Source organism: Cryptotermes secundus, unplaced genomic scaffold (genome assembly GCF_002891405.2).
Source record: "Cryptotermes secundus unplaced genomic scaffold, Csec_1.0 scaffold2013, whole genome shotgun sequence".
Classification (NCBI taxonomy): Eukaryota; Metazoa; Arthropoda; class Insecta; order Blattodea; family Kalotermitidae; genus Cryptotermes; species Cryptotermes secundus.
In genome coordinates, this window is record NW_019743680.1 from 20,763 (window position 1) to 45,828 (window position 25,066).

Genomic DNA, 25,066 nt, shown 5'->3' on the forward strand with positions numbered 1-25,066 from the left:
GGCAATGATTCGAGAAGAAACGGGGATGCAAGCAAGACTTCAGAGAATAGATACTACGGACTTTGTTGAACTATTAGAACTCTCAGAAATACGATATCTTTCCAGTAGACAGTTCCAGATCTTGACTCTGTTGAACTATTAGAACTCTCAGAAATACGATATTGTTCCACTAGACAATTCCATATATTGACTCTAAGTTCTCTGGATGAATCAAGTTACATTTGAATGGTAATGAACTTCAGTTCTGAGACGACTTTTATAAAATCTTCCAACATTAGCATTCCTGTGGTATGTGTCCTATATTGAATTTGCCAGACGAACTTGGTATCGTTTCTTGTACAATAACTGCTTTTAACAGCAAGAATAAAGTCTTTTAAAATCTTCAGAAATTAATATAATGCTGTAATTATGTTATACGTTTAGATTATATTCGAAATATCCCAAATATTCATTTCATTGGGGTATTAAGTGGTATTATATATTTGTGCATGCTGATATAGAAGTTTCCACTTTAAAAAAGACACAATTATTCATTTCTTTATTTACGAGTCTCAAAAATTAATCTTTTTTTTAAATTGCTGATGTTTTGTCATCAATATTCAGTTCTAGATATAAGTTATTACTCTTACATATTATCATAGTATTAAAAAGGCCACGGCTTATATCCTAATTGTCTCCTCGTTACACATAATGAAAAGTAAAATAATCTATTAGTACAACGAAAATCACCGGAAGAAGTGAATAGATCCAAATCTCGAAGCATCGTATAACGTATATAGATATATCTCAGATAATGGACAGTGTCCGACATAATGCTGGTAGGCTGTATACTCTGGTCACGTCCGGAACATAAACCCAAAGCGAAATTAAAATATATATTGTGACGAAAATGGTCATTTGCTAGGCAACGGATCATTAGTTTTCGCTACAATGAACAGCAGACCAAAACATGAACTGGTCGCTATTCGGCTCTCCCGAAGTTATAATAGAGAGTTCATTCGTAAGAGAATTCAGAAGGCAGTTCAGTAGTCGAGTATTCAGCTGTGAAGTGTTGACCAGATAAGATTCATAACCAAGCAACGACTAGCAAGCAGGCATTGAAGATATTATTTTGTGTGCTAGAGTTACAGCAATCTTTAGCGTGTCATAATTATTTGTAGTTACGACCAATCCAAACCCCTTCTACAGTCAATAATACAAGTGACAAGATTATGAAGGAAAGACCTTCCGAAATAAAAGTGAAACACAAATGGAGCAGAAGGCGTCAATTGACAATAGACTGAGTTCTAATGGACTGCAAACAACAGATCGTAGTAGCGGTAATTGGCGCAAGAGTTGAGGGGAGGTTAAGAGGGGATGTAAGTTACTGTGTGACTGTTAATTTGTGTTCGGTTACATCACTCTTGCTTTCATACTTGTCCTGTACTCCTGTTGCTCTCCATTAGGAGTCTTATTGTGAGGTCTCTGATGGTAGCACAAGTAGCTGGGTCTGATTTTTTTTTTCCTTGGCACTACAGCCCCAGTGGGTCTAGGCCTACCTCCATGAAACTCTCAGTTCACTTCGGTTTTTCTAGATCTTACATGTTCGGTAGGTCTCCTTGGGCGGGTGATCAGCTCGTCGCAAGGCCTCTACCTGTACACAAACACAGAAAAACGCACACACACAAACTAAACATCCATGCCCTGAGTGGGATTCGAACCCACGATCCCGGTTTCCAAGCGAGCGAAGACAGTACATGCCTTAGACCGATCGGCTACCGTGACCGGCGCTGGGTCTGATTACTCGTCCTAAACATTTAACACGATTATGTACTGTAACCGTCCATTCTGACTGGAGGAGTGTTGTGTGAAAATTAAATTTTGTATTAAGTTAAGATTAACAATATTACAAACAAAGAGATCCGGCAGATAGCCAGCTCTTACACGCGGAAGGGACATAGTTCAAGTTTTGCTATGTGAACAGTAAGTAACATCTGGTACTTTCCTAGAATTCTGGCAGTTTCAGCAACGTCGGAAAGGCTTTGAGAAAATGAGAGCTGACAGCTTGGGACAGCGATAACTTAGAAGTGGGACGGCCGGAGCCTCACACCCTGACTGTAATGCATCAAGGGGCTGTCATCCTTAGCGTCAGGTCAGCATCTGCCAGAATCACATAGCAGAGCAACATGATTGGGAATTCAAAATTTAGGGAACCTCCTAGTTTGAAAAATTAACCAATGGCAGAAGTGGAGGAGTGGATTTCTCTTGGAGTCTGGGGTTCGTGGACCTCAGAATTCAGAGAGAGGGCATTCCACCTCGGAGAGTCTTGACACTACTTTCGGCAAAGTCGGACACTAAATTTACCACTACGGCCCTTCCGTAGAATAGTATAAGTACAGTACAAAGCAACAGTAGTAAGAAATTCAGTTGTATTCAGAAAGCCGGAAGGTATTAAAGGACTACCAAGTGCAACCGTCGAAAGGTGGGTGATTGTAGTGAAGTGTTCTTCCTGCCCTGTCCGAGCCAGACCCTTATAAGACCCTGGGATAGGAACCCAGCTCTACTGATTAAAGTAAAGAACCCAAAGAAGTGAGCGGTGGTGGAGTGGCGCACAACGAAAAGGGCACAAAGGAAGTGAGCGGTTACAGTACATCATAGTTCCACATAACAATTCATGTTCTATGACCCATAACCGTCTCTAGTTCCCATTCTTTATCTGTTATACGTTGTATATGCATTGTATTACTTACACATGACATTTATATGTACTCATATTATTAAAGGTCAATAATTGAAATGCGGAATGTGTTATGTCTTTTTGATTACAAGCAGTAACATTCTTATGCTAACACAAGGATCTTCCATAACCCTGCGTTAAAATTGTCCTCCCGTCTCTTCGTTTATCTCTACGCATGAACCAACTCGAGAGTGCCTGAATAGATTTTAACGAAGTTTAGTATTGATGGCTTTTACTGGAATTTGTTAACAGATTCCAATTTTAGTTAAAATATTTATCGGAAAGAACGATATTTCGAATAAAAGTTGAAGAGAAAGTGGATTATATATTTTAGTTCAGCACTTTCTTTCCGCAGTGACAATTAAACAAGGTTCTTTACGCTACTCGTACTCTGCCTTGTTTATATATTGAAGCCAACACTAATCCTCCGAACGTAAGCGACGATTACCGAATAAACAATACAGATTTTCCTTACACACGAAGATATCCGAGGCCTTATTCTTAATAATAATAATTAAACGAAGCTTCTTTTCCTCTGAATTTACAGGTCTACATACTTACTTACTTACTTATGGAGCTAAGCCTTTCTTGAGGAGCCGCCAAATTTGCAGATACTCAAGAATTTCACAGCACTTTATGGAACCCGAAGGTTCATTACCGTGTTCACAAGAGCCCTCCACTGTTCCCCATCCTGAGCCAAATCAATCCAATCCTATCTCTCTAAGATCCATTTTAATATTGTCCACCCACCTACGCCTTGGTATTCCCAGTGGTCTGCAGGTCTACATATAGTTGCATAAATGTATTTTACTGAAATGCAATTTTACGTAAGAATGCAAGTTCTTTTTATTTTTATCTTAATGAACACACAAAATATTTGAGCTTTTCACAATGTATACTTGAGCATGGATGGTGGCATGCCATTTATAACTCCTTTTGTGGAACGGGCATCGTTTTGAAGTATTGTTTATGTCACAAACACATAGGTAATATGTTCTGACTTAATTTAAACAATGAGTATGTTTTCTCTGTACCAAGTAATGTTATACTTTAGAGACACTAAACACTTAAAAATGTGGCGGAGCAACACGTCATATGACCACTGTGTATTTATTATACAGACTCATACCACAAAACATAGACATTTGTCAATACTTTTGGATTGCGTAATTATGATTCCTGAATATAAATATAAATTACAATTATTGGGAAATTATGACTTTAGGTGAGGTCTTTTTAGTAACGAAAGTGGTGGACGAATAAGATGGAGAGCGAAGAAGTGATAAATACAGTTTCAGCCAAAACTGCAGGAGTAGTTGAAAACCATCAACAAAGGGAATAGAATAGTAAACCACATAGATTTACGTACATTGCATGGAGCGTATGAAGACAATAATGAAAGGAAGTGGCTGTAACTTTTAGCTAAAAACTTATTAGGCTGAGACAGAAACAAGTGGTGAAACGAGAATGAATGTGTTATATAGTATGTTGTATGCAGGAATAGCACGTATGATTATGCTGTAAAAAAAGAAAAGAAAGGGTTTAAGATGCAACATTGTTGACTTAGTCGTTTACAACAGTAACCAAAGCACAAGTAGCCATTTTATACCGCCATTTAATAAAACTGTCTCCATGTTTCGCAATAAATGTCATTTCTTGCAGACGAAATAGTGTAATTCCTACAAATATGAACCACTCTTTCGTTACGACATGCAATATATATGTAATTGAATACTGAAAGCACGAGTCATATGCCTACATACAGTAGTGCATTCAGGAGACGCGACAGCGTAGTCTGGATAGCTACTGGCTACGTGCTGGATGACCTAGTGGTAGGAGATCGAATCCCTCTAAGGTCAATAATTTGTTTTTCTCTATGTCGTCTAGACGGGCTCTGGGGTCCACCATACCTCCTATCCAGTGGGTACTGTGGACTCTTTATTGGAGCTAAAGCGGCCGGGTCGTGAAGCTGACCACTCACCTCCAGCTAATGCCGAGGTCAAGAAAATATGGATCTATTCATTCACTCGCCCATACGCATTCATGGCTTAGTGTTTAATTAGTTAAGCACAGGGACAATTTTACAATAATGCGTTCGTTTTTAGTTTTAGAAGAGGATTAGGATAGTACTCAGAGATGGCTTCCGCCACACGCGCGGGATTCTGTGGGAGTAGACTTCCCCTACAGCAGCCGAAATCTATCAGGGGCTGTAATGAGACGTTGTTTTCTTTTGGGGGAGGCGAGCAATCTGACCATCAAGAAGGATAACTGGTTTCTGGCTAACAGAAGAAGCGGTCATGAAGAGGAAAGCTCCTCTGGAGCTCGGTTGCGGGTCCAGCTGGGACCAGCCCTAGGGATTTAACTGTCCCTCTCAGTGAACGATAGTGGGTGGTTCTAGACATCCTCTCTCGCTTCAAAGGGCTCAATTGTTGGCCGCTCGGCTGCTGAGAGGAAGAAGCCTTCGTCTCTCACGGAGTTTGATGGGGGACCCATGGATGCAAGACTGAAGGTCTCTTAATGGGGGTGAGCAGCCTGTCCATCAAGAAGAGGAAATGTTGGATTTGAGATTCTCACAGCCATGATTGCAAAGACTTCTTCCTCGGGGCTATTTATAGTCTGCTTGTTGCCTGTGTCATGTTGGTGCACACTTTGGCGCACTTTGACCCTGAAGATGGAGCCTGTATGTTCCTCCGAAACGTCGGTTGACCATCACTATATGCTACTGCCTTACATCGCAGGAGATATAGGTCTTGAAGAAGAAGAAATATCTGAGCAACAGAAGAAGCTGGTCAGAAAGAGGGAGAATCTATCCATGGAAACTGAGGGATCGGCTGGAACACGGTTGTAGGTCCTGTCGGAACCAGGAGTGGGGGTTCAGCTACCCCTGATAGTGAGTGCCAGAGGGCGATTGTCATGTCCTGCGGACAAGAGCTCAAGAGAAGGGGACTTACTGCCAAACTTAGATGGACCCTTCACGGGTAGAGCCGAGGGCCTCAGTCTGTCTTGTATCTAGCTGAGTCAGAGACTGTTCGGAGAAACGTGGGGAGGGTGACTGGAACGTGGCCCACTCCGTGTCATTGCGCAATACTCGGTTATCAGAGGCAGTCTTCTCTTTATGTGATATTATGATAACGTCCCATACCCTGAACTTCAATAAACGCGAACTTAGATCTTACGCGCATTCTTGGATAAATAATCTGAACAGCTCGCACTAGAATGTTCGGAAAGTAAGTAAAGTAAAGTAAAGTAAAGGTATCCCAGTAACAGGCCATGGAGGCCCATAGGGCGGTGAGATGTTGAGGTTCCCACATTTTCTAGACGATCGGCTCATAGATGGAGGTAAGGTTGTCAGCCCTCCGCGCCGGCCGCCCTTTACCCCCAAGAACATTCCAAGAATATTCCTGGTACCATTTCTGTTAGATGCTGAGTCGACCCAAGGCCGTAGTGCGGCTGGAAGGGTTAGGTAAATTGAAAAATATCCAATGACCTCATCGGGATTCGATTCCTCGACCTTCCGGCTTGTAGCATGGTGCCTCAACCAACTAAGCTACCGAGTGCATGTTCGGGAAATGTTACATGTAAATGGAATATAAGTGTCATACATATAACAGAGATCAGGGAACTCCGGTCGTCAGAGACGGAGTATGACGGATATGGGGGCTGGCGATCGGAATCTTAATATTCTGTTTTTTCTTAAGAAACAGTAACAATCTACACTCGTCATCGCTTAATGTATTTGGTGATTTGTACGAATTAACGAAGTTTTTTTATATCTCAACATAAGGAGGCCTCCGAAATAAATAACATTTAAATTAGATGTCATGTTTCCAGTATTAACGTTCTGGAAAGTGTAAGCACAAGATCGTCACTTCCGTTTGCATTTTGCATCACTGATTAACAACAGTTAAGAAACACTTCTTGGCGATTTCGTTTCCTGTTCTCGTATTTCCGGTACTTGATTATTCCGCGCTGTTCTTATGGATGCTGTTGGCCAAATGAAGGCGGTGCATGCCTGGCTTGCAATTTAATCTAAACCGCGAACTGAATTAAGTTTACGACAGGCATACGAGTATTCGAGCGTCCGTATCTCGCGATGATGACGCTAGACGATGGTGACGACTGCTGCCACCGCCGCTCCCCTAGCCATAGCGTCGATGTGGGGATGTTGGGGTCGGTGTGTTTTCCGTCGCTGGGAGGACCAGCGAGTGCTGTCAGCCAGCGGCATGTTTTCCCCGGCGTCGTGTTGTGCCCGGGATTGAACACTGGTCGGACAACACGCCCCCAGTGCTGCCGCCAACCAGCTAAACGGCGCTTTCTTTCTGCAAAAGAAAGAATTGTATAAATATCTCCAGAGGTAATTAGTCTGTGTAGATCATTTTACTTCATGGAGTTTTAGACGCTCGGGTAATTTGATTGAACTTATTCTCATGTGAATATATTGTGATATGTAGACCCATTTCTAGGCAACGCCCGCACTACGAGCACGCAACAATAGAAAATGTCTTTTTTGTGTGGTCCGCTTCATGCCCATTGATTAGCAAGGGGTCTCTAAACATATCCTCGCAGAAGCAAACGCAAAGAACAGTAGGAAATCTATTGTTAGGCAACGGCGCGGCAAACAGGTTTTGTCTGTGTTTTCCGTGGGGTTCTTGCAAAGTTGTTATAAGAGAATCGAGTTCCGAAGCTTAGAGTTCAGTTCAGTAGTCGAGTCAATTGAGGGTTTAGCTGTGGACTTTTAACAAGCGGACGACGGAAGCTAAGATTCGTTACCAGAAAACGTCTAGTGAAGACACGGCAGAGGAATAGCCGTTGTGGAGAGATGTTGCCAAGTAAAGACTAATGAAACTAGACTGAGAAGACTTAGTGCTGTGTGATTTATAGTGTGAAAATCAACAATAATGTAATAGTTATTTGTAGTTACGACCTGTAAGTGGCCAATAAATCTATTCGCCAATCCAAACCCCGTCTATAGTCACTAATACACATGACAATATGTGCCAGTTTGCTATATATATGCGTAAGGGAGATGTACAGTACGGAGAATTTAACGTGATGCTATTAGCGGGCAGAATAACATTATTTTTTTAATATTACGCATGCACCGTGTAAATTGCAAGGTTGTACCGTATTTTGTACGGACGGGAAGAGAAATTCGAGTCATCAGTTTAGTAGCTCCATATTAGGAAGATCACGCATGGAATTATTCTAGTAAATGCCATAGTAATTATGAGATGTTTTCCAGATCTGTTGCTGCTTTTTCACTACTTCTTCATTCGCTGACTGTTTTCAGGCTCCTGCCCTATTTTCCGCCAAATCCATGCAAGCCGCTTACCACCGCAAGTTAAGAGAACAATAGAAGAATAATTTTACCAAAAATGAAATCATATCGATCTGTCTAACTTCTTTGAATACGGACCTTTTGGAGAAACTGATAGTTTCTTAGCCGAATGAGAATTTTCCGCCTTTTATGCTCATGTAAATGCCTCGTCATTAGAATGTAGGAAAACACAATACTACAAAGATAGCTAATAAAACCTTCGGGGCTGTAGCAATGATCACTTAGCCTTTCTGGGAATGACAAGTAAATCACTTTTGAAGAATTAGAGGGGTGGAAATTCGGGGACTGTCATTTAGTTAAGGATATTTCATTTTCCATATCCTATCCAAAAAATCGAAATGTTAAATTATATATCTATGGTTCTACAGCCCTTTATGAATTTGGCCGCTTTTTCAGTGTCTTGTTCCTATACAGATTCGGTAGAACTCCATGGACTGGTGATCAGCCCGTCGCAAGGCCAATACCTAAACACAGAACAACACAAACACAGACATCCATACCTGGAATGGGATTCAAACCCACGGCCCCACACCTCGAGTAGGATTCGTACCCTCGGTCCCAGTGTTCAGGTGGGAGAAGGCCGTTCATGCCTTAGACCCTGCGGGCACTGTGATCAGCAAATGTTAAACTATACCCTACAAAATAACTTCTGCTTTATACAAGCGAGTAGCTTCATTCCTCGACAGAAGGGATTAACATCGTTTGAGAACCGAACACTGAGGAGAATAATTAGACTAAAGAGGGATGAAATTGCATGATGAGGAGCTTCATAATTTGTACACACCAATGTTAGAGAGGCCAAATAAGATTCATTACATGAACGAGGCAAATAGGATGTACAGTGAAACTGTTAACAGAAAACCCGAAGAGAACAGACTTCCGAGGCTGAGGTATGCGTGACGATAATATTGAAATGTATAATTATCGAAGTTCCGGGTTCCATTAAAAACACAAGTAATTTATCGAATACTTGTAGTATACGAGTATAACGCCTTGTATTCCTGTGAAATTTAACCGACGTTCCGGAGAAACATATATACATTTTCAGGGTATGAAAATAAGTCAAGCAAGACAACAGGTGCTGGTCTCTCCGAGCTGCTTGCTGTCTGCTTGATGCTGGTTTCTCCCAGCTGCTTGCTGTCTGCTTGATGCTGGTTTCTACCAGCTGCTTGTTGCCTGCTTCATGTTGGTTTCTCCCAGTTGCTTGCTGCCTGCTTCATGTTGGTTTCTCCCATTTGCTTGCTGCCTGCTTCATGTTGGTTTCTGCCAGCTGCTTGCTGTCTGTTTGATGCTGGTTTCTTGCTTGGCTTGCTCGTCGACTCAGAAGCTGAAGGCTGTATGTTTCTCTGAATCGTCGGTTACAGTTTTACCAGACTCCACGGTGTTATATTCCAGAAGACTACAAGTTGTTCCCTATGCTTAACTAATTAAGCACTACGCCATGAAGGCATATGGGGGAGTGGATGTATAGATCCACAATTTCTTGATATAGCAGAAGACAGAATTCTTAATAGACGCCGATGTGACAAGCATTATACTGACCATCTGAGTGACAGCGCTCTATCGTATTAGGACGTAATATTCAGACACTTCAACACCCGAGAGAAACAGGAATCCAAATATACAGGCGTTATGTACCAACATGTGAGGGAAAGTCCTAATTACTTTCATGTTGCTAGCGACGTATGTAGAACATGAAACAGTTCGCAGATTTCAACGGATCATTCAGATCTTCAGCAACCAATGTAAAATCATCACTATGTCTTAATTGTTTGATTAAATGACGTCTGTAAGTGTTCAAAATGCTTAGATGTTACCACTTCTCATTAATTTATTTGGGTGACTGTGTCACATCTTATTCTGTGCTATCTGAAAAACAGAATCCATCTTCACCTTTGTTTACATCTTCGTGTAGAGCACCAATCTTCTCTCCTGGGAGCAATAAAAGCTGCGCTCTGGGGGCCATGGTATCGATTCCCGCCCTGATTAATAGCACCGATTAGTTCTAGAGAATGGGGGAGTACGAGCGACTGGTCGACAGATGTGCGACAAGATTCCTTTAATTTACGTTCTCTGTTTCGCCTTAACAGGCAAAGAATTCTGAGTTGCAGAAATTAGATTAGATTTTATCTGTGCAGTTTCTTTTCACAAACACCAATAGAACGTTAGTAGCATTATACGGTGTCCCAAAACGAGACTCTTCTCTAATGAAAGGATTACACTACACAAGAAACAGAATAATTTCATTGAGCGATTAATAAAATCAGTATGGCAAGGATAATCGGGTTTATGAAATGAATAACTATATGTTACGATTCCTGTATTTTCGTCAGCTCTTCTAGACCGACTTTGGGCTCCGAATCAGTATGTACTGAGGAGGGAGGCTCTTTGTTTCCAATAGTAAAAGCGGCTGAAGCTGGAAGAGAATAAAATGCGTGGAAATTTATTTTCCAGTTCTCATACTGTTTGATATCTTTGTGAGAACTAACCAGTTCCTAATGAGACTTTCTTACATAAGATGAAATAGTTACGAAACGACAGTTAAACACTTCCAAGATGAATTTTATTTAGAAAATATGTCTTTTTTATGTTTCGCCGATATTAACGGTCGCATGGTCTAAAGCGCATATGTTCACATCCCACTCGGGAATAGATGGCTGTGTTTACACATATGTTGTCCTGTATATGTAGAGACCTCGCGATGGCCCGATCCCCCATCATAAAGTTCTGTGAAATATGGAAGAAGTCATAGATTCAGAAGTTAGTTCTGAATTGGAACAGGTCGGAGGGCCTAAGTGTAAATGCTGAGAAAAATTACATCCTGTGTCTTATGAGATTTGAGGTTCTTACGGCAGTGACTGGCAATTACCGTATGCTGGGATGTGCCGTGTAGGTTGATTGATACATACCAACATTTCTGATGAATAGGCTGTCTCCATCTTTACTTCTACCCTGAATATGAAGGGAACTGGTTCCTCCGAAACGTTGATACCCATCTACGAAACCACACGGCGTCTCATGCCAGAGAACTTTCCATCAGGCTTCAAGATTATATATTGATTTGTATATTTCCATGGTAGTTTACCATGTGCATTGATAGAAACCATATGGTCAGGGAATGTAGCACTCACGGGGGTGGGAAATGACTGCATGTAAGGTTTTGGTGGGAAAGCCAGAAGGAAAGAGGCCACTAGGAAGACCTAGACATAGGAGGTAGGGTGATATTCGAAAAGATATTAAATATAGATTATGGGGTGGTATGGACTGGATTGTTCTGACTCAGTTTAGAGACCAATGGAGGACTTTTGTGAGTACAGTAATTAATTTTTGGGATCCACAGAATGTTCGGAAATTCTTGAATAGCTGAGCGACTGGTGGCTTCTCAAGAAGTACGTCTCCATATAGTTAGTATGAATGGCAACCATGTTAGACGATTTGAAGGTCGTAGAGACGGAAGTATATATTAACAATGACAATGCGAAACACCAAAATTTGAGAGGAAGATATTAAAAATGTTCTTTATAACAAGGATGAATTTCATAATTTATAGCGAAATACAATAGAAACGCATATTTCGTGTTAGAATGAACACGGAGAGAAATTAGTGCTTATTCATGGGAAGTGGTAACGAAAATTATGCCACTTTTTGTGTTAGTTACATGACTTATAAAACCACAATTAATATCGACCGGTATATTGGCATGCTGAGTCACCGGTGACGTTGAAATTTAAGATGAGCATAAAGTAACACCATGTGATTCACTACCGTACAAATCACACTTCCAATCCAACTTTATGACAAACTTAGTCATTTTCAACATCACCCAATCGTAACGAGGTGCAGCATCGTACTGTTCATCATAATTCTAGCTTTATTTCACGGTTCAAGAAAATAAAATCCTTTTTATGTTTCATGTGGAGTTTTTCCGCTTCTCTGCTTGTGCCACAACCGGCACCACAAAAAACAACAAAGCTTTACGACATTTGCAGTCAAAACTGTTATCTCGTCTTACGAACTGAGCTATTTGCAGAGCTTTTTTGAGACTTGATGTTATGCCAACATGGAGAGAATGATACTATCTGTGTAATGAAGCTTTGTATAATATACAGGGTGTTCAAATAAATATTTCTGAACAAAAATGAAACATAATTTTTTTTCATTCGGTGAAAAATATTAAATCTTGGTTAGGTTTGCAGGTTATTCTTTACCATTTAAATGGTTTTTGAGCTCACGTAGTCCCTTACCTTATGATTACCAGGGGTGAGTGGTCTATGTGTGATGCTGATCTCACATCTCCATGCAATATCGAGGTCTGTGATACCAGGAGCTCTAATTGTACACCCTGTGTACGCCTTCATGTCTCTATCTTAAGCACAAGGACAACATTTACTTCTTCATACTGAAATACAACGTAAATCGTGAGTTCAAATAAAACAGTTTTCATTAACATCACCCTGAATTTTGCAGGGTTAGATCTTCAAGGCTTGTTCCTACGAACTCCAAGATTGTCCGGTCTCACCATTGTTGTTTGGATTGCCTAAACTCTCGTATCCCCCTCGGTCGGCAACGGAAAGCTAAACGTGGAACATGGTCTCTTTCCGTTTCTTTCAACTAATTTTTGTTTCCATTTTGTTGGTATCCTTAAGAGACCACTGGAAAGACCTAGGCGTAGGTGGGAGGATGATATTAAAATGAATCTTATAGATATAAGATGGGGTGGTATGGACTGGATTGATCTGGCTCAGGTTGCTAAGGAAGTATTGTGTTCCATAAAATTTTGGTAAATTTTTGAGTAGGTGAGCAAGTAGCGGCTTCTCAAGAAGGACTCAGCTCCATGGAGTTTATTGGTATCCCTATATCTCTTAAACTGTACTTGTAAGTCGTTATTAATAAAATATATATTTATGACCTGCTATAGTTGATTGTTTATATTATGTAAAGTATACGTGTATTATGTATATGTTCGTATTTGTGTATGATTCATAGAGGATGTAGTTACTCTGAGTGTCTGATAGATTGCGTTACTTGTTAGAGAGCCTCGATATGAACATACTTTAACAACTAGAGAATAAAATGGACGTAAAAGAATGCGTGAGAAAGTCGTGTAGGACTAAGGGATCGAACACACACAGCGACATCGGTCTACGGAAAAAGTCGTACGATTTTTTTGCCGTACGACCTCCTTTTCACACTAGAGCGACCAAATACATTTCGTTGCTCTCCGACTGTCGTACGGTAGATATCGCATGTCGTCACGTATGAAAGCTAAGACTACACTTTATATTCTACTACTTGATGCGACATGAACCGTACGGACGTCGTATGACCGATGTCGCTGTGTGTGTTCCTAGCCTAAAAGAAACTTGAGGCCTATAGGATACTTCCCTTTGGATCATCAGTTGCTCTACATGTGTGTGTGTATATATATAATAGCCCTAAGGCGAGCTGGGCTGCCTAAATTATGTCAGCTTCATATGGCTATACAATTTGTCACAAGACTGGCCACCAGGCGGCGTTGCTGTCTTGACCTTTGCCAATAACAAACTCCCAGTTTAGTGCAGCTATACTAATGTAAGCAATGTAGGTCTGTAGAAGAGTGGATTAATAGGGCTGTCATCTGTGGAAACTGTGGCTAGAAATTGGGAATGTTTACTTCTAGATTTCCACCGCTGCATTTGAGACCATTAAGAATAACGTGCGGCTATGTGTTAAGAGTTACGAGACTCCCTACCAGACAGCAGTGGATTTACGAAAACCAAATTTATATTGTTGACTGCATGGAATATTCAGTGAAATAGTGATTTAGTGTACAAAAGTGTGGATCAATGGAGGGGCTGCCTATTACAATCCGTAGCTGGAGGTGGGAATTGTTTACTTCGAAGCCTTGGTTCACATCTGAAGGATGGAGGTCAGTACAGTCTCTGTGCAGTGACTGGGAAATATTTCCCTTTTTTTTTATATTTAACATCATTCGGAATGTTACGTGGCTCTCTGCAAATGAAACGGAAGATTACAAAATGTTCATGCGAAAAAAATGCTATGTATGATAGCACTACTTATGCTTATGGAAATGGTAGATACTGTTTAAATATGGAAATTTTAATGTAGTTTTGTATATGTACCCCAAATATTCCTCCGAAACGTTGGTACCTATCTACCAAACTGCACGGAATCTGTATATCGATACATTTACCTCGTAGTACATTTGCATTATCAGCAGGCACACGGATAGAGATATGCAAGTCGCTAATAGTGTCCAGAACCTTAAATATATGAGGAGCACTGGTAGCTCAGTCGATATGTCGACGAACTGCGGGCTCGGTGGTCGGGGTTCCATTCTTGTGACGGCAAGAGATTTTTTTACTCCACAACGTCTAGACTGGCTCTATGGCCCATCCAGCCTCTTATCCAATGGGAAATGGAGCCAGTTTCTGTGGGAGTAAAGAGGCCGGGGCGTGAAGCTGACCACTCACCTCCATTTAATGCCGAGGTCAAGAATAGTGGAGCTATATCTCCACTCCCTCATGACGTGGTGCTTAATTAATTAAGCGCAGGGATAAATTTACCTTTTATCTTATCCAAAATATATTTTGTGTAATATTGTGTGATTTTATACCGGAGCTCCCCTTAGGTGTTTTATTATATGACACATTTTGTTTGACTAAATTATAAGATACAATTTCATTATAAATGATTATAATTACAATAATAGTAATTATTATTACTCTTAGGCTAGGGGAGTTAACGTAGCGGTAATTTCCTAGACCTGGATTCGAGAGACTCGTTTTGCATATCGGTTGGGTTACTGGCTTTCATATGTAATTCATATCCTCATCGGTTTACAGAGCATGATCAGGCGAATGGCTGGACATAGGCTAACTGTTCTCTTTCAGAGTCCTGTCATTATCACCATTCACTGGAGTCTATAGGTCTCTATATCCTGTGCAACAGAGAACATGTTTAAATATTACCGTAGAATCAATGGAGTAAAGCAGAACATAGCCATAGACTGCGGTACTGAACATGTAATCGGAGGGTGGGGGAGACCTACACGTGTACTGCAACTTCAGTAATTTTAAATTACGTACAGTAATGGTAACATTTGTACCGCACACAGCATCATGATATGAAGGCGTATGGAAGGCCGTAAGATGCAGATATCTGCAGTCTTTACAACATGGTTGTGATATTTCAACCTCATGATTCGGCCATATTTACAGACGAGGAAGGGTTCTCCCAGTGGGCGACTAGAGGAACAGAAAGTTTAATACAGTGACATGTAGTTCCATTGCTAGGGAACGCGTTTCCTGGGATACAAAAATGACAGATTCAGATTCTTGGAAACCAGTTCATTGCTGTGGAATTAACAGGTGCGTCCATGGATACGGACAATCAACATTTTCCTCTAAGCGGCTTTTCAGATAAGAACCAGGTCAGTCAAAAATCAGAAATGTTAAATCGCCCAAACATTTTACTTCGGTTACCTGTGTGACTAGTTAGTAAGAAAAGGATTCATTATATTTAACAAAAATTCTTTGCTTGGTAAAATCCTGCGTTTAGGAGAATGGATATGTTAAGCACTATTTGAGGGTCGAGGAAGGTAATTTTTTTTCGGTATCACTGGTCTGCCCGTCTTAATTTNATAAATCCTATCATCCAGTCCAAAGCCCGTTATTATTAGTCACGAAACCATAAACACGTGAAAATGCTTTGTGCCTTAGAAGCCAAAAAGTGCTGTGTTAAATCGTCCAAACGTTTTACTTCGGTTTCCTGTGTGACTAGTCAGTAAGAAGAGAATTCATTATATTTAACAAAAATTCTTTGCTTGGTAAAATCCTGCGTTTAGGAGAATGGATATGTTAAGCATTATTTGAGGGTCGAGGAAGGTAATTTTTTTTCGGTATCACTGGTCTGCCCGTCTTAATTTAAAACCGCATTGGTTTAAAGAATTAGGGAATATAAACGCTGGAAACACAACAGTTGTGGCCAGTTCACTCAATTCTGTTGAATTATCTCGAAAATATAAGACTTACTGAAAAAGTGTTTTGGACATAAATGTCTTTCTATAACGTTCCTTCGAAATATGCTTTGCTTAGAGTAATACGATTTGTTAAGTTATGTTTAAGATGCGCCTAAAATGCAAGTAGGCCTGGTTAAAATGTCAGTTATTTTTGCCAGAATTTAATCGTAATTTGAATGGGTCGGAAAATGTAAGCAGTAATCCCTAATTAAAATTTTTATGAACATGATCCCGCAGCTCTTGGATTGTTGCGTGCTGTCTTGCAGACACGACGAAGCTAGCAGCAGCATTTTTGCAACGTTTCCTTCTGAACTCCCCACAAACAATACTCGTACACAAATACGGTTCTTTCTAAGAATATTTCATTTTCGGATTGTTAATGTCCACTTATTATTCCCTCTTAAATTCTGGTATTTGAATAGAGACAACTTGATTCTTCTTAGAGTCACAGTTTCAATATCGGTTTTATATAAGAGATTCCCTCGTTTATCCACAGTCTCTACGCCAGATTCAAGTGGTCTTTAACTGGCTATTTTAAACATTTCAGGGTTTTGAAGAAAGCAGTCTTCTGGGATTTGGCACCGGTAAAAGCAGACCAATCTGCTTTTACCGGTTCTCACGGTCTCTTCGCTTTGCGGATTTCTTATATTTTTCCTTCTACCCTGAAGATGGAGGCTATACGTTCCTCCGAAGCGTCGGTTAACACCATATACACGCTGCCAAATCTGAGAATACTGCTTTCTTCATAGTCACCGCCGTGAAAGCCTCAAATCTTACATTTCAGGGTTTCCCTTTTGTAACATGACTTCCAGTCATGGCTGCTTTGCAACTTGATTTAAAATATTTGTACGGCGGTCCGTCTAGCAAGAATATTTTCCAAATTAACTTGCCTAGTCATCGCAACGTGTTTTACTTGTAAATATTTTTCTTATACGTTTATAAAATGTCACTAAACTAAGACTTCTCCGTATATTTCTGTATACGTACTTCCATCAATGCATAAACAAGTTTTTCAACCCGACTTGAAAACTCTGAAATTACAGAATTTCGCGTTACAATAACAAATAATTCTTGAACGTTAACACGTCACATGAACGTAAGTCATATACAAAGACTCGAATTAGGAAATCTTTCCCGTTTTATTTTCTATTCTGTGAGTAGTGATAACGTTTTAATGTGGATATGTGAAGTGAAGTGAAGTGAAGTGAAGTTAGTATTTCTGTGGAATGTGACGTAGTTTATGAAGATTTGGAAAAGTTCTTTCTTTTTCAAAACAAACACCTAGATATTGTTCACATGGACCAGTTCAATAAATAGTGTTGAGAGGTCTAATATGAAACCGCCAGGATAACCTAAGTAGATATCTGATATTCTATGCAGAAAATGGGGCTACAGTATATCTACTGCCGCCAGTTGCTTCGCTACTCAAGAATTTTACAAAGTTTTATGGAACCCTAATGATCATTACCATGTTCATAAGAACACTCCGTTGGTTCCTGTCCGGACCCAGAAGAATCCAACCCATACCTCCCCATCCTGTTCCTGTAAGATCCATCTTAATGCAAATATTATCCACCCACCTGCGTCTAGGTCTTCCTAGTAGTCTCTTTTCTTTTGGCTTTCCCACCGAAAACCTTCTACATATGTTCCCCTTCTTTCAAATGGATTTTACATTTCGTGCCCATCTCATACTCCTTGACTTGGTCACTCCAACTATACTCGTATCTGGCGAAGGGTACAAATTATAAAACTCCTCGTTATGCAGTTTTCTTGAACCTCCTATTTCATCCCTCCTCAGCAACCTATTCTCATGTATCCTCGGTCTATGCTCCTCCGTTAATATCAGATTAAATTTCACATCCATACAAAGAGAGGACTATATATGAAGAAGTCATTTTATGACGTTATGTAAAGTAGGCTTGCTAATGCGCCAATTTGTCTAAAAGTAAAAAACTGCCGACTAGCGTCATGCACAGAACTATTATACTGAATTTAAATGAAATTTGATTGAGGAATTATGACACAGACATCACGCATTCTCATTCATTCACTCATGGGGCTGAGGTCCTCTTGAGAAGCCGCTAATTCTGCAGCTACTTAAGAACTTCCCAGTATTTTATGGAAAACGAAGGTTCATTATCGTGTTCACAAGAGTCTTTCACTGGTCCCTATTTTGAGCCACATCAATTCAGTCCATGCCATCCTATCCTATTTCTCTAAGATCCATTTTAATATTGTTCACCCACCTATGCCTTGGTCTTCTAAGTAGTCTCTTTCCATCCGGCTTTTCCACCAGTATCCTGTATGCATTCCTCTTCTCCCCCATTCGTGCTACATTCCCTGCCCACCTCATTCTCCTTGACTCGATCATTCTAATTATACTTGGAGAAGAGTACAAGTTGTGAAGCTTCTCATTATGCAGTTTTCTCCAGCCTCTTGTCACTTCATCTCTCTTCGGTCCAAATATTCTCCTCATAATCCTCAGTCTATATTCCTCCCTTAATGTCAGAGACCAAGTTTCACACCCATACAGAATCACAGGCAAAATTATAGTTTTTATATTCTAATTTTTATGTTTGAGACAGCAGACGAGAAGACAAAAGATTCTGGACTGAATGGTAGCAAACATTACCTGAGTTCAGTCTCCTCTTAGTTTCCTTCTGAATCAAGTTTTATTTATTACAGTCGTTGCCATATTTTCAAAACATGTTACCTATCTTTGTGTCGTGATTTTGCCCTGCATTTTGGTGACGAGACAGTAACATATACTTAGTTTTCTCTGTGTTTACTTCTAGACCAACCTCCTTACTAGCGTCAATTAAAGTTTTATGACACAGACATATGCGAAAAAAGATCTTGTACGATTTATGTGGAGCAGGATTTGTAATCGGTCAGTATGACTGAAAATCGGCAATACCCAACAACTTTAGTAAAGGTCTCCAATATCGAATTCTAAAGAAAATTCTTCAACTGTCAACGGGCTGATATTACGCGATGCATAGGCGGACAGACAAACGGACATACACCAACTCCAAGTAGGGCGCTCTGTTTTCTTTTTTTACATTGTAATGAAAACCTTGAGGCTGGAGACGAATTTGGGGAAATTCTTTACCATGGTTCCTCCTACGGTATTTCTAAATGCTGGTGTAGCTACCTTAGCACGGGAGTGTGGTAGGAGCCCAAGGGTAAGCCGTCTTTCTTGATGAAGCCACAAATATGATAACAATCTCGGTTTTGATGCTTAAAAATAGTTCCTTGGTTCGGATCACATAGCGCATACTAGGTAACAGAGACTTGGGAATATCCTATGACAGGTTTTCATCCGAGTGAAATTCGAGACCTGGAACCATTGCCACAAACATTCTGCGGTACGTTATAAATCACTATTCTTTAAAGACTGAAGAAGGAGGAGAAAAAGAAGAAGAAGAAGAAGGAAAAGAAAAGAAATTATATAAATTTGGGAGCTGCGAGATTCATTACATTTAAGGGGTGGAAATTTTTCCTATTTCGAATGTTCCCAAACAGTGCTCTCTCATCCTTCTGGCAGGCAGTGCTACGTTTGTTGAAGGGTAAAGCTTCAGAAAGTGAGAAAGGTAAAGGATTAGAATGTGGGCTTCGTTATGGACAGAGCGAAGAAGTTGAGCAGGGTTTTTGCTGCCTATGAACGGAATTGATTTTGATATAACGTTTGATGGTCTTCGAATGTAATTTTTATTTAGCATTTGAAGGGCTACATTAGGGCGAAATTTTGACGTTTATAATGGGAAAACGGCATATGAAGCGTGCAATATAACGTGGAATTAGGGCACCAACTTAGTATTTGCTCTAGAACTGAGTAAAACCGCTTAAAACTTGTTCGAGTTAGCCCGTCGAACGACCTAGCGGATGTTAAAAACTGAATTTTATCTAAATAAGATATAAAAATTCAGTTTGTACCTCATAGGAGACATCTCCGCTGCAAAGATCATCCAGTTCATGCTGTTCAGAAAAACAATACATCTTAGATGTTAATTGTCAGAACCATACGGGCCATAATACATTCCATGGACAGAATACAAAGTTTCAGTATGCTAAAACAGGTGGCACATATGTATAATAATTACTGGGCCTAATACAGTTATTCTATATATGTATGGGTTTCTCGTACGATATAAGTTATATGAAATGCAACCGTACCCGGGAGGTCGTGTCTATTCGCCTGCGTCTTCGTCCGTTTTGTTAACGAAACTACCCTTCGGGACTTATCCATAATTTTATATTGTATAGTGGGCTTCAAGTCATTGCAGCATTGCAGTTCATAAAATTAAGGGAAATAATGACTTCCAGATGTGGAGGATAGCTGAAAATGTACTGAATAAGCAGTCGTGAAGAGCTGACAAGGGGTGATATTAAAGCCTGGGGATTTTACTGGGACTAGCAGCTCCTGTCCTTAAAAACAGCCCGTTACGAAATTTAACACAGGACGTGGGCCCCCTATAAAGAACACGATACTAGGTGCACGTGAGTAAAAGAAACAGAAATTTGAGGAAATAACAAATAGAACAGCACATAAAAAATAAAACATAACATCACTTACATACGTACATACGTCACGTAATATGTAAGTAACCGTTTACACCACACCANCCCACTAAAATATCCATTGTCATTACAGAATAACTATACCCCCTTCACTCAAAAGGAAAATAAAACATAACATCACTTACATGCGTACATACGTCACGTAATATGTAAGTAACCGTTTACACCACACCATATGACTATACATCAGTTAAAATTGATCCATATTATAACACATATAATTTATTTTCAGGTGCACAGGGATTTAAAAATAACGCAGACTCCCAGAAACGTTCGTCTACTCTACGATGCAACACCATAGACTTGTACTTCACGCTAAAATAAACGGAAACAATTTTAATTTTTAATTGAGTTATAACGTTTACATTTTACGGCTAATATTAAAAAATATAACGATATTTATATTACTAATGATCACTAATACTGATCCACATTAGGAATGAAATTCAATAACGAGTAGTACTAAAAAACTTAACTCCGTGACTTGTAGTCCGCAAGTGAACTATACCGACCGAGCCACCGCCACTTGTCGGCGAATTTAGTGCCAACTTTTGCGGATATAGGGTGTCATGTTGTCAGAGCAACGAATCCACACGGCCGTTAATCTAGGTTTTCTAGATCGGAGCCGCTATTTCCTTGAAATAGCTCCTCAGTTATCCTCACGAGACTGAGTGGACCCCGTTCCAGACTCTCTGTTTCTCAGAAAATATGGTAGCTCCGGGAATGGAACCCGGGATCTCTGGATCTGTAGCGAGGAACTCTGACCACTAGACCAGAGGCGGTTAACGACAAGTACACCTCATGAAAATTGCCTGACGATAATCCAGCTAGATCGAAACATGTAGCAAATGTACATAATAAACGTATGTTAATACAGTGTAGTTGACAGCTAGTGAGAGCCAGTGAGAGTGAGTAATCAGGGTTGGGTAGTGATGCCCAGAAGCAGTTGAGATTCGACCGTTGACTTAGTTATTTGTGAAACAGCCTCCAGTCGGTGAGGCCGTAAGCAGAGAACAGTATTGAGACCCGTTACCAGGAAACGGTTAATGGAGATATAGAAGACTTAGCGTGTGCTGTAATGAGAAGTAGAGTGCGCAAATTAGAGAGAACGTTATAATTACTGGTAGTTTTAATTTATAAGGTTCCAATAAATCCAATAATCAATCCAAATCAGGTGTCTAGTCACTAAATCTTGACAGTATGTCAATTTTGTCACATTTTCGAAGCATTTATTAGCTTTCTTTATGTTAGGATTTTGTTCTGCATTCCGTTGACGAGACATCATAAAGTAGTTTTCTCTACGTGTACTTACAGACCAACATTCTTATTAGCGTCTAATGGAGGTTGTGTGTTTTTCGTGATATTTAAGTTTTTGTCCAATAAATTATAAGCAAGGATCAAAAGCTGACATGCATTCAACTGTAATCTCCCTTGCTTTGACCTCGTAATGGCATATTATAAAGCGAAGCTGAAAAGCAATGGGGATAAAGCATCTCCTTGTTCCAGGCTATTTTGAATAGAAAACATACGCGACATGTGTTTATATATGCGAACTTTATTATAGGATTGAATTAAACACATTTTATTTAGTTGTTGGCTCCTCTCAGTACCTTCGGGTGGGGGGAATTTGTGAGTAGCTGAGGTGGTATTACCTTCTAGAGACGGGCACTGACCTAGGAGTTAATATCTTGCTCCAGATGCTGAAATTTATACAGGTATTAGGCTTACAAGCCGGTCACGGTAGCCGAGTGGTCTAAGGCATGCACTGTCTTCGCTCGCTCGGAATCCGGGATCGTGCGTTCGAATCCCACTCAGGGCATGGATGTTTGTGTGCGTTTGTCTGTGTGTGTGTACAGGTAGAGGCCTTACGACGAACTGATCACCCGCCCAAGGAGTCCTACCAAATGTCTAAGATCTAGTAAAACCGAAATGAAATGGAGAGTTTCATGGAGGTAGGCCTAGGCCCAAATAAGGGCTGTAGCGCCAATGAAAAAAAAAACAGGCTTACAAAGTAGTGCTTATGTCTTTTACACTAAAAATTGGATACTTTTTCTATAAACTTGTAATGTGCAAGTATTTTATTTTTGACCTATATGTACTAGACGAGTTCATCGCCATAGGATGACGCGTCCCCAGATTGCAGGTGGAGGAGACAGCCTCCAGATATGGAGTGTAGCTGCGAATATGTTAAGTAATTGCGGACAGCGGACAATGGTTGTCCTCCAGCTTGGGGGTTGGCCGTGGGCTAGCAACTCCTCACCGTAAAAAATAAGTTTGTAATGAAATGTTACAAAGGGCCTCGGGCATTGAAGGGATCTGGTTGAGGATAGGGACCAGTGAAGGGCTCTGGTGAACACGTAATGACTATTCGGTTTCTGTAAAATGTTGGGGAATTTTTGAGTAACTGCACAAATTGCGGCTTCTCTAGAAGGGCTCAGCTCCATGGAGTCAGTTAGTTAGTTAAGTGCTTTGTAAGTACGCGGGTTCAAATACCCGGCGGAGGTCGTCGAATTTTTAAGTGCGGAAAAATTCAGGGAACAAGTCCTCTGGGAGGGACTTTAAGCCATGGGTTCCGTGTCGTAGCTTTACGGCACGTAAAAGAACCTCATATCTCCAAAGGAGGTCACTGAGCCAAATTAACGGACGTTTCCCGCCCAACAGCAGTCTCTAATACCTCTGGTAGATGGGGGAAGCATTATAGATACCTCTCAGCTAGTAGAGCCGGTCTCGCTGGCTGGGCGGGACTGATGGTAAGTACCAATACCGGTAGGATATAGAGACTGGTAGAAATCATAGAGGGAAGCACAATGGACCAATACAGGTCTCAGTGAATGGGGAAACCCACTCTCCAATAACTAACTAACTAACTAACTATGTGCTTTGTACGTCCGTCTCCGGTAAATCCATTTAAATAAGACATTTATGAAATGCAAAAGAATTAATTACCTGAAGCTTTTGAGCCTGTAAACCAATTTTATTTTTTCCATATAATGTGCCACGTCTTTCAGTGGCGAACAAGTCTCACAGATAACTTGGTGAAACCTGCAGCTACCTTTAATTTCCTCTTCCATCCGCCACATAACATGTTATTTCATGGTCTGTGTGCTTTACATTGCTGACTTCCGTGCTATAATTCCGCAAGTCGCGTGCCCAATAGAACATTTTAATGACTGGTTTTACTTCAGCTCCATATTTCTCAAAGACCCGTCAATAATCCACATTTAAGTGCTTCACAATACTGTGTTCCAAAGATTACGGGATACATTTTCTTAAAGGAAGAGGATTTATGGTCAAACTTCCTTTTAGAAATTTTGGATTCACGGTTGTGAACCTGAATGTATGCCTTTCTTGCCCCTATCCCTAAGAATTAAGTTGATGGAGCGCGCAGAAAATTACACAATAATAGGCTTCATAATTTGTAGCATGTGCCTAATATTATTAGAGTAATTGCACCGTAGAGGACGGGAAGGGAAGGACACAGCCCACGTATGGGATCGAAGGAAATGTAGTCGGGAAATCTTTAGAGATCCTTGGGAGACAGGAAAATAGAGAAGGTGAAACAGCATTAATTTCAGAGATATAGAGTGTACGTGGATTGAGTGGATTGAGCTGGTTCAGGATTATGTCCAATGACAGCCTTCGTGATCACAAAAATGAATCTTCGAATTTCATATTTGAAGAGAATGTACGAACCAGATATTATAATTAATAGAGGAAGAGTAGCGGTAGCGTACTTGGACGAGGCACTATGCTACAAGTCTGAATGTCGCGGGTTCGATTCCTGATGAGGTCATTGGATTTTTCATTTGATATAATCCTTTCAGCCGCACTATGGCACTGGGGTCAACTCAGCCTCTAACAGAAATGAGTACCAGGAATATTCTTGGGGGTGAAGGGGGGCCGGCGCTTAAAGCTGGCAAACTCACCGTCATCTATGAAGCGATTGTCTAGAAAATGTTGGAGCCTCGACGTCTCACACCTCGATGGGCTCCCACGGCCTGTTACGGGAATAATTTTGCCTCTACAAAGAAGGAATTGGTGACTTTAATACTTCATGGGTGAGCAACATAGAGTGAATGAATATTTTCATTTTCTTCGTACGTCACACTGAGCTGATAACGTTGTAACTCTACATTCAGGAGATATAAGTTTCGAATCTCTACCGGGTAACGATTTCTCTTTTCTGAAGCTTATCGTGTTTTCCCCAAGTCTCATCAGGTGGCTCCCGGAATAGAACAGGTAAGACCGTCTTTCGAAGTATCCGCAGTTCACTGTTCTTGATCATTTTCCTTCCCAACTGAGGCTATGTAACCTTATCAGTTGAATCATCATGTTAACGATCATAATCGTTCATACGACATTTCGTCGGGTTAATTTTTCATCAAAGAGTAACTTGATATTTCCAAATGT

At 40.4% G+C, this 25,066-nt stretch overlaps 1 protein-coding gene across 1 annotated transcript in view; it reads right to left on the reverse strand.

Moving 5' to 3' along the window:
• Positions 1-6,227: 6,227 nt before the first annotated feature.
• The window catches only part of LOC111874293 (cardioacceleratory peptide receptor-like), a 309,517-nt gene continuing 290,678 nt past the window's right edge, over positions 6,228-25,066 (reverse strand). The window contains exon 9 of the mRNA XM_033755399.1: positions 6,228-7,035. Within this exon, the coding sequence (XP_033611290.1) occupies positions 6,819-7,035 (217 nt within the window). The 3' untranslated portion in view covers positions 6,228-6,818. The remainder of the gene's footprint in view (positions 7,036-25,066) is intronic.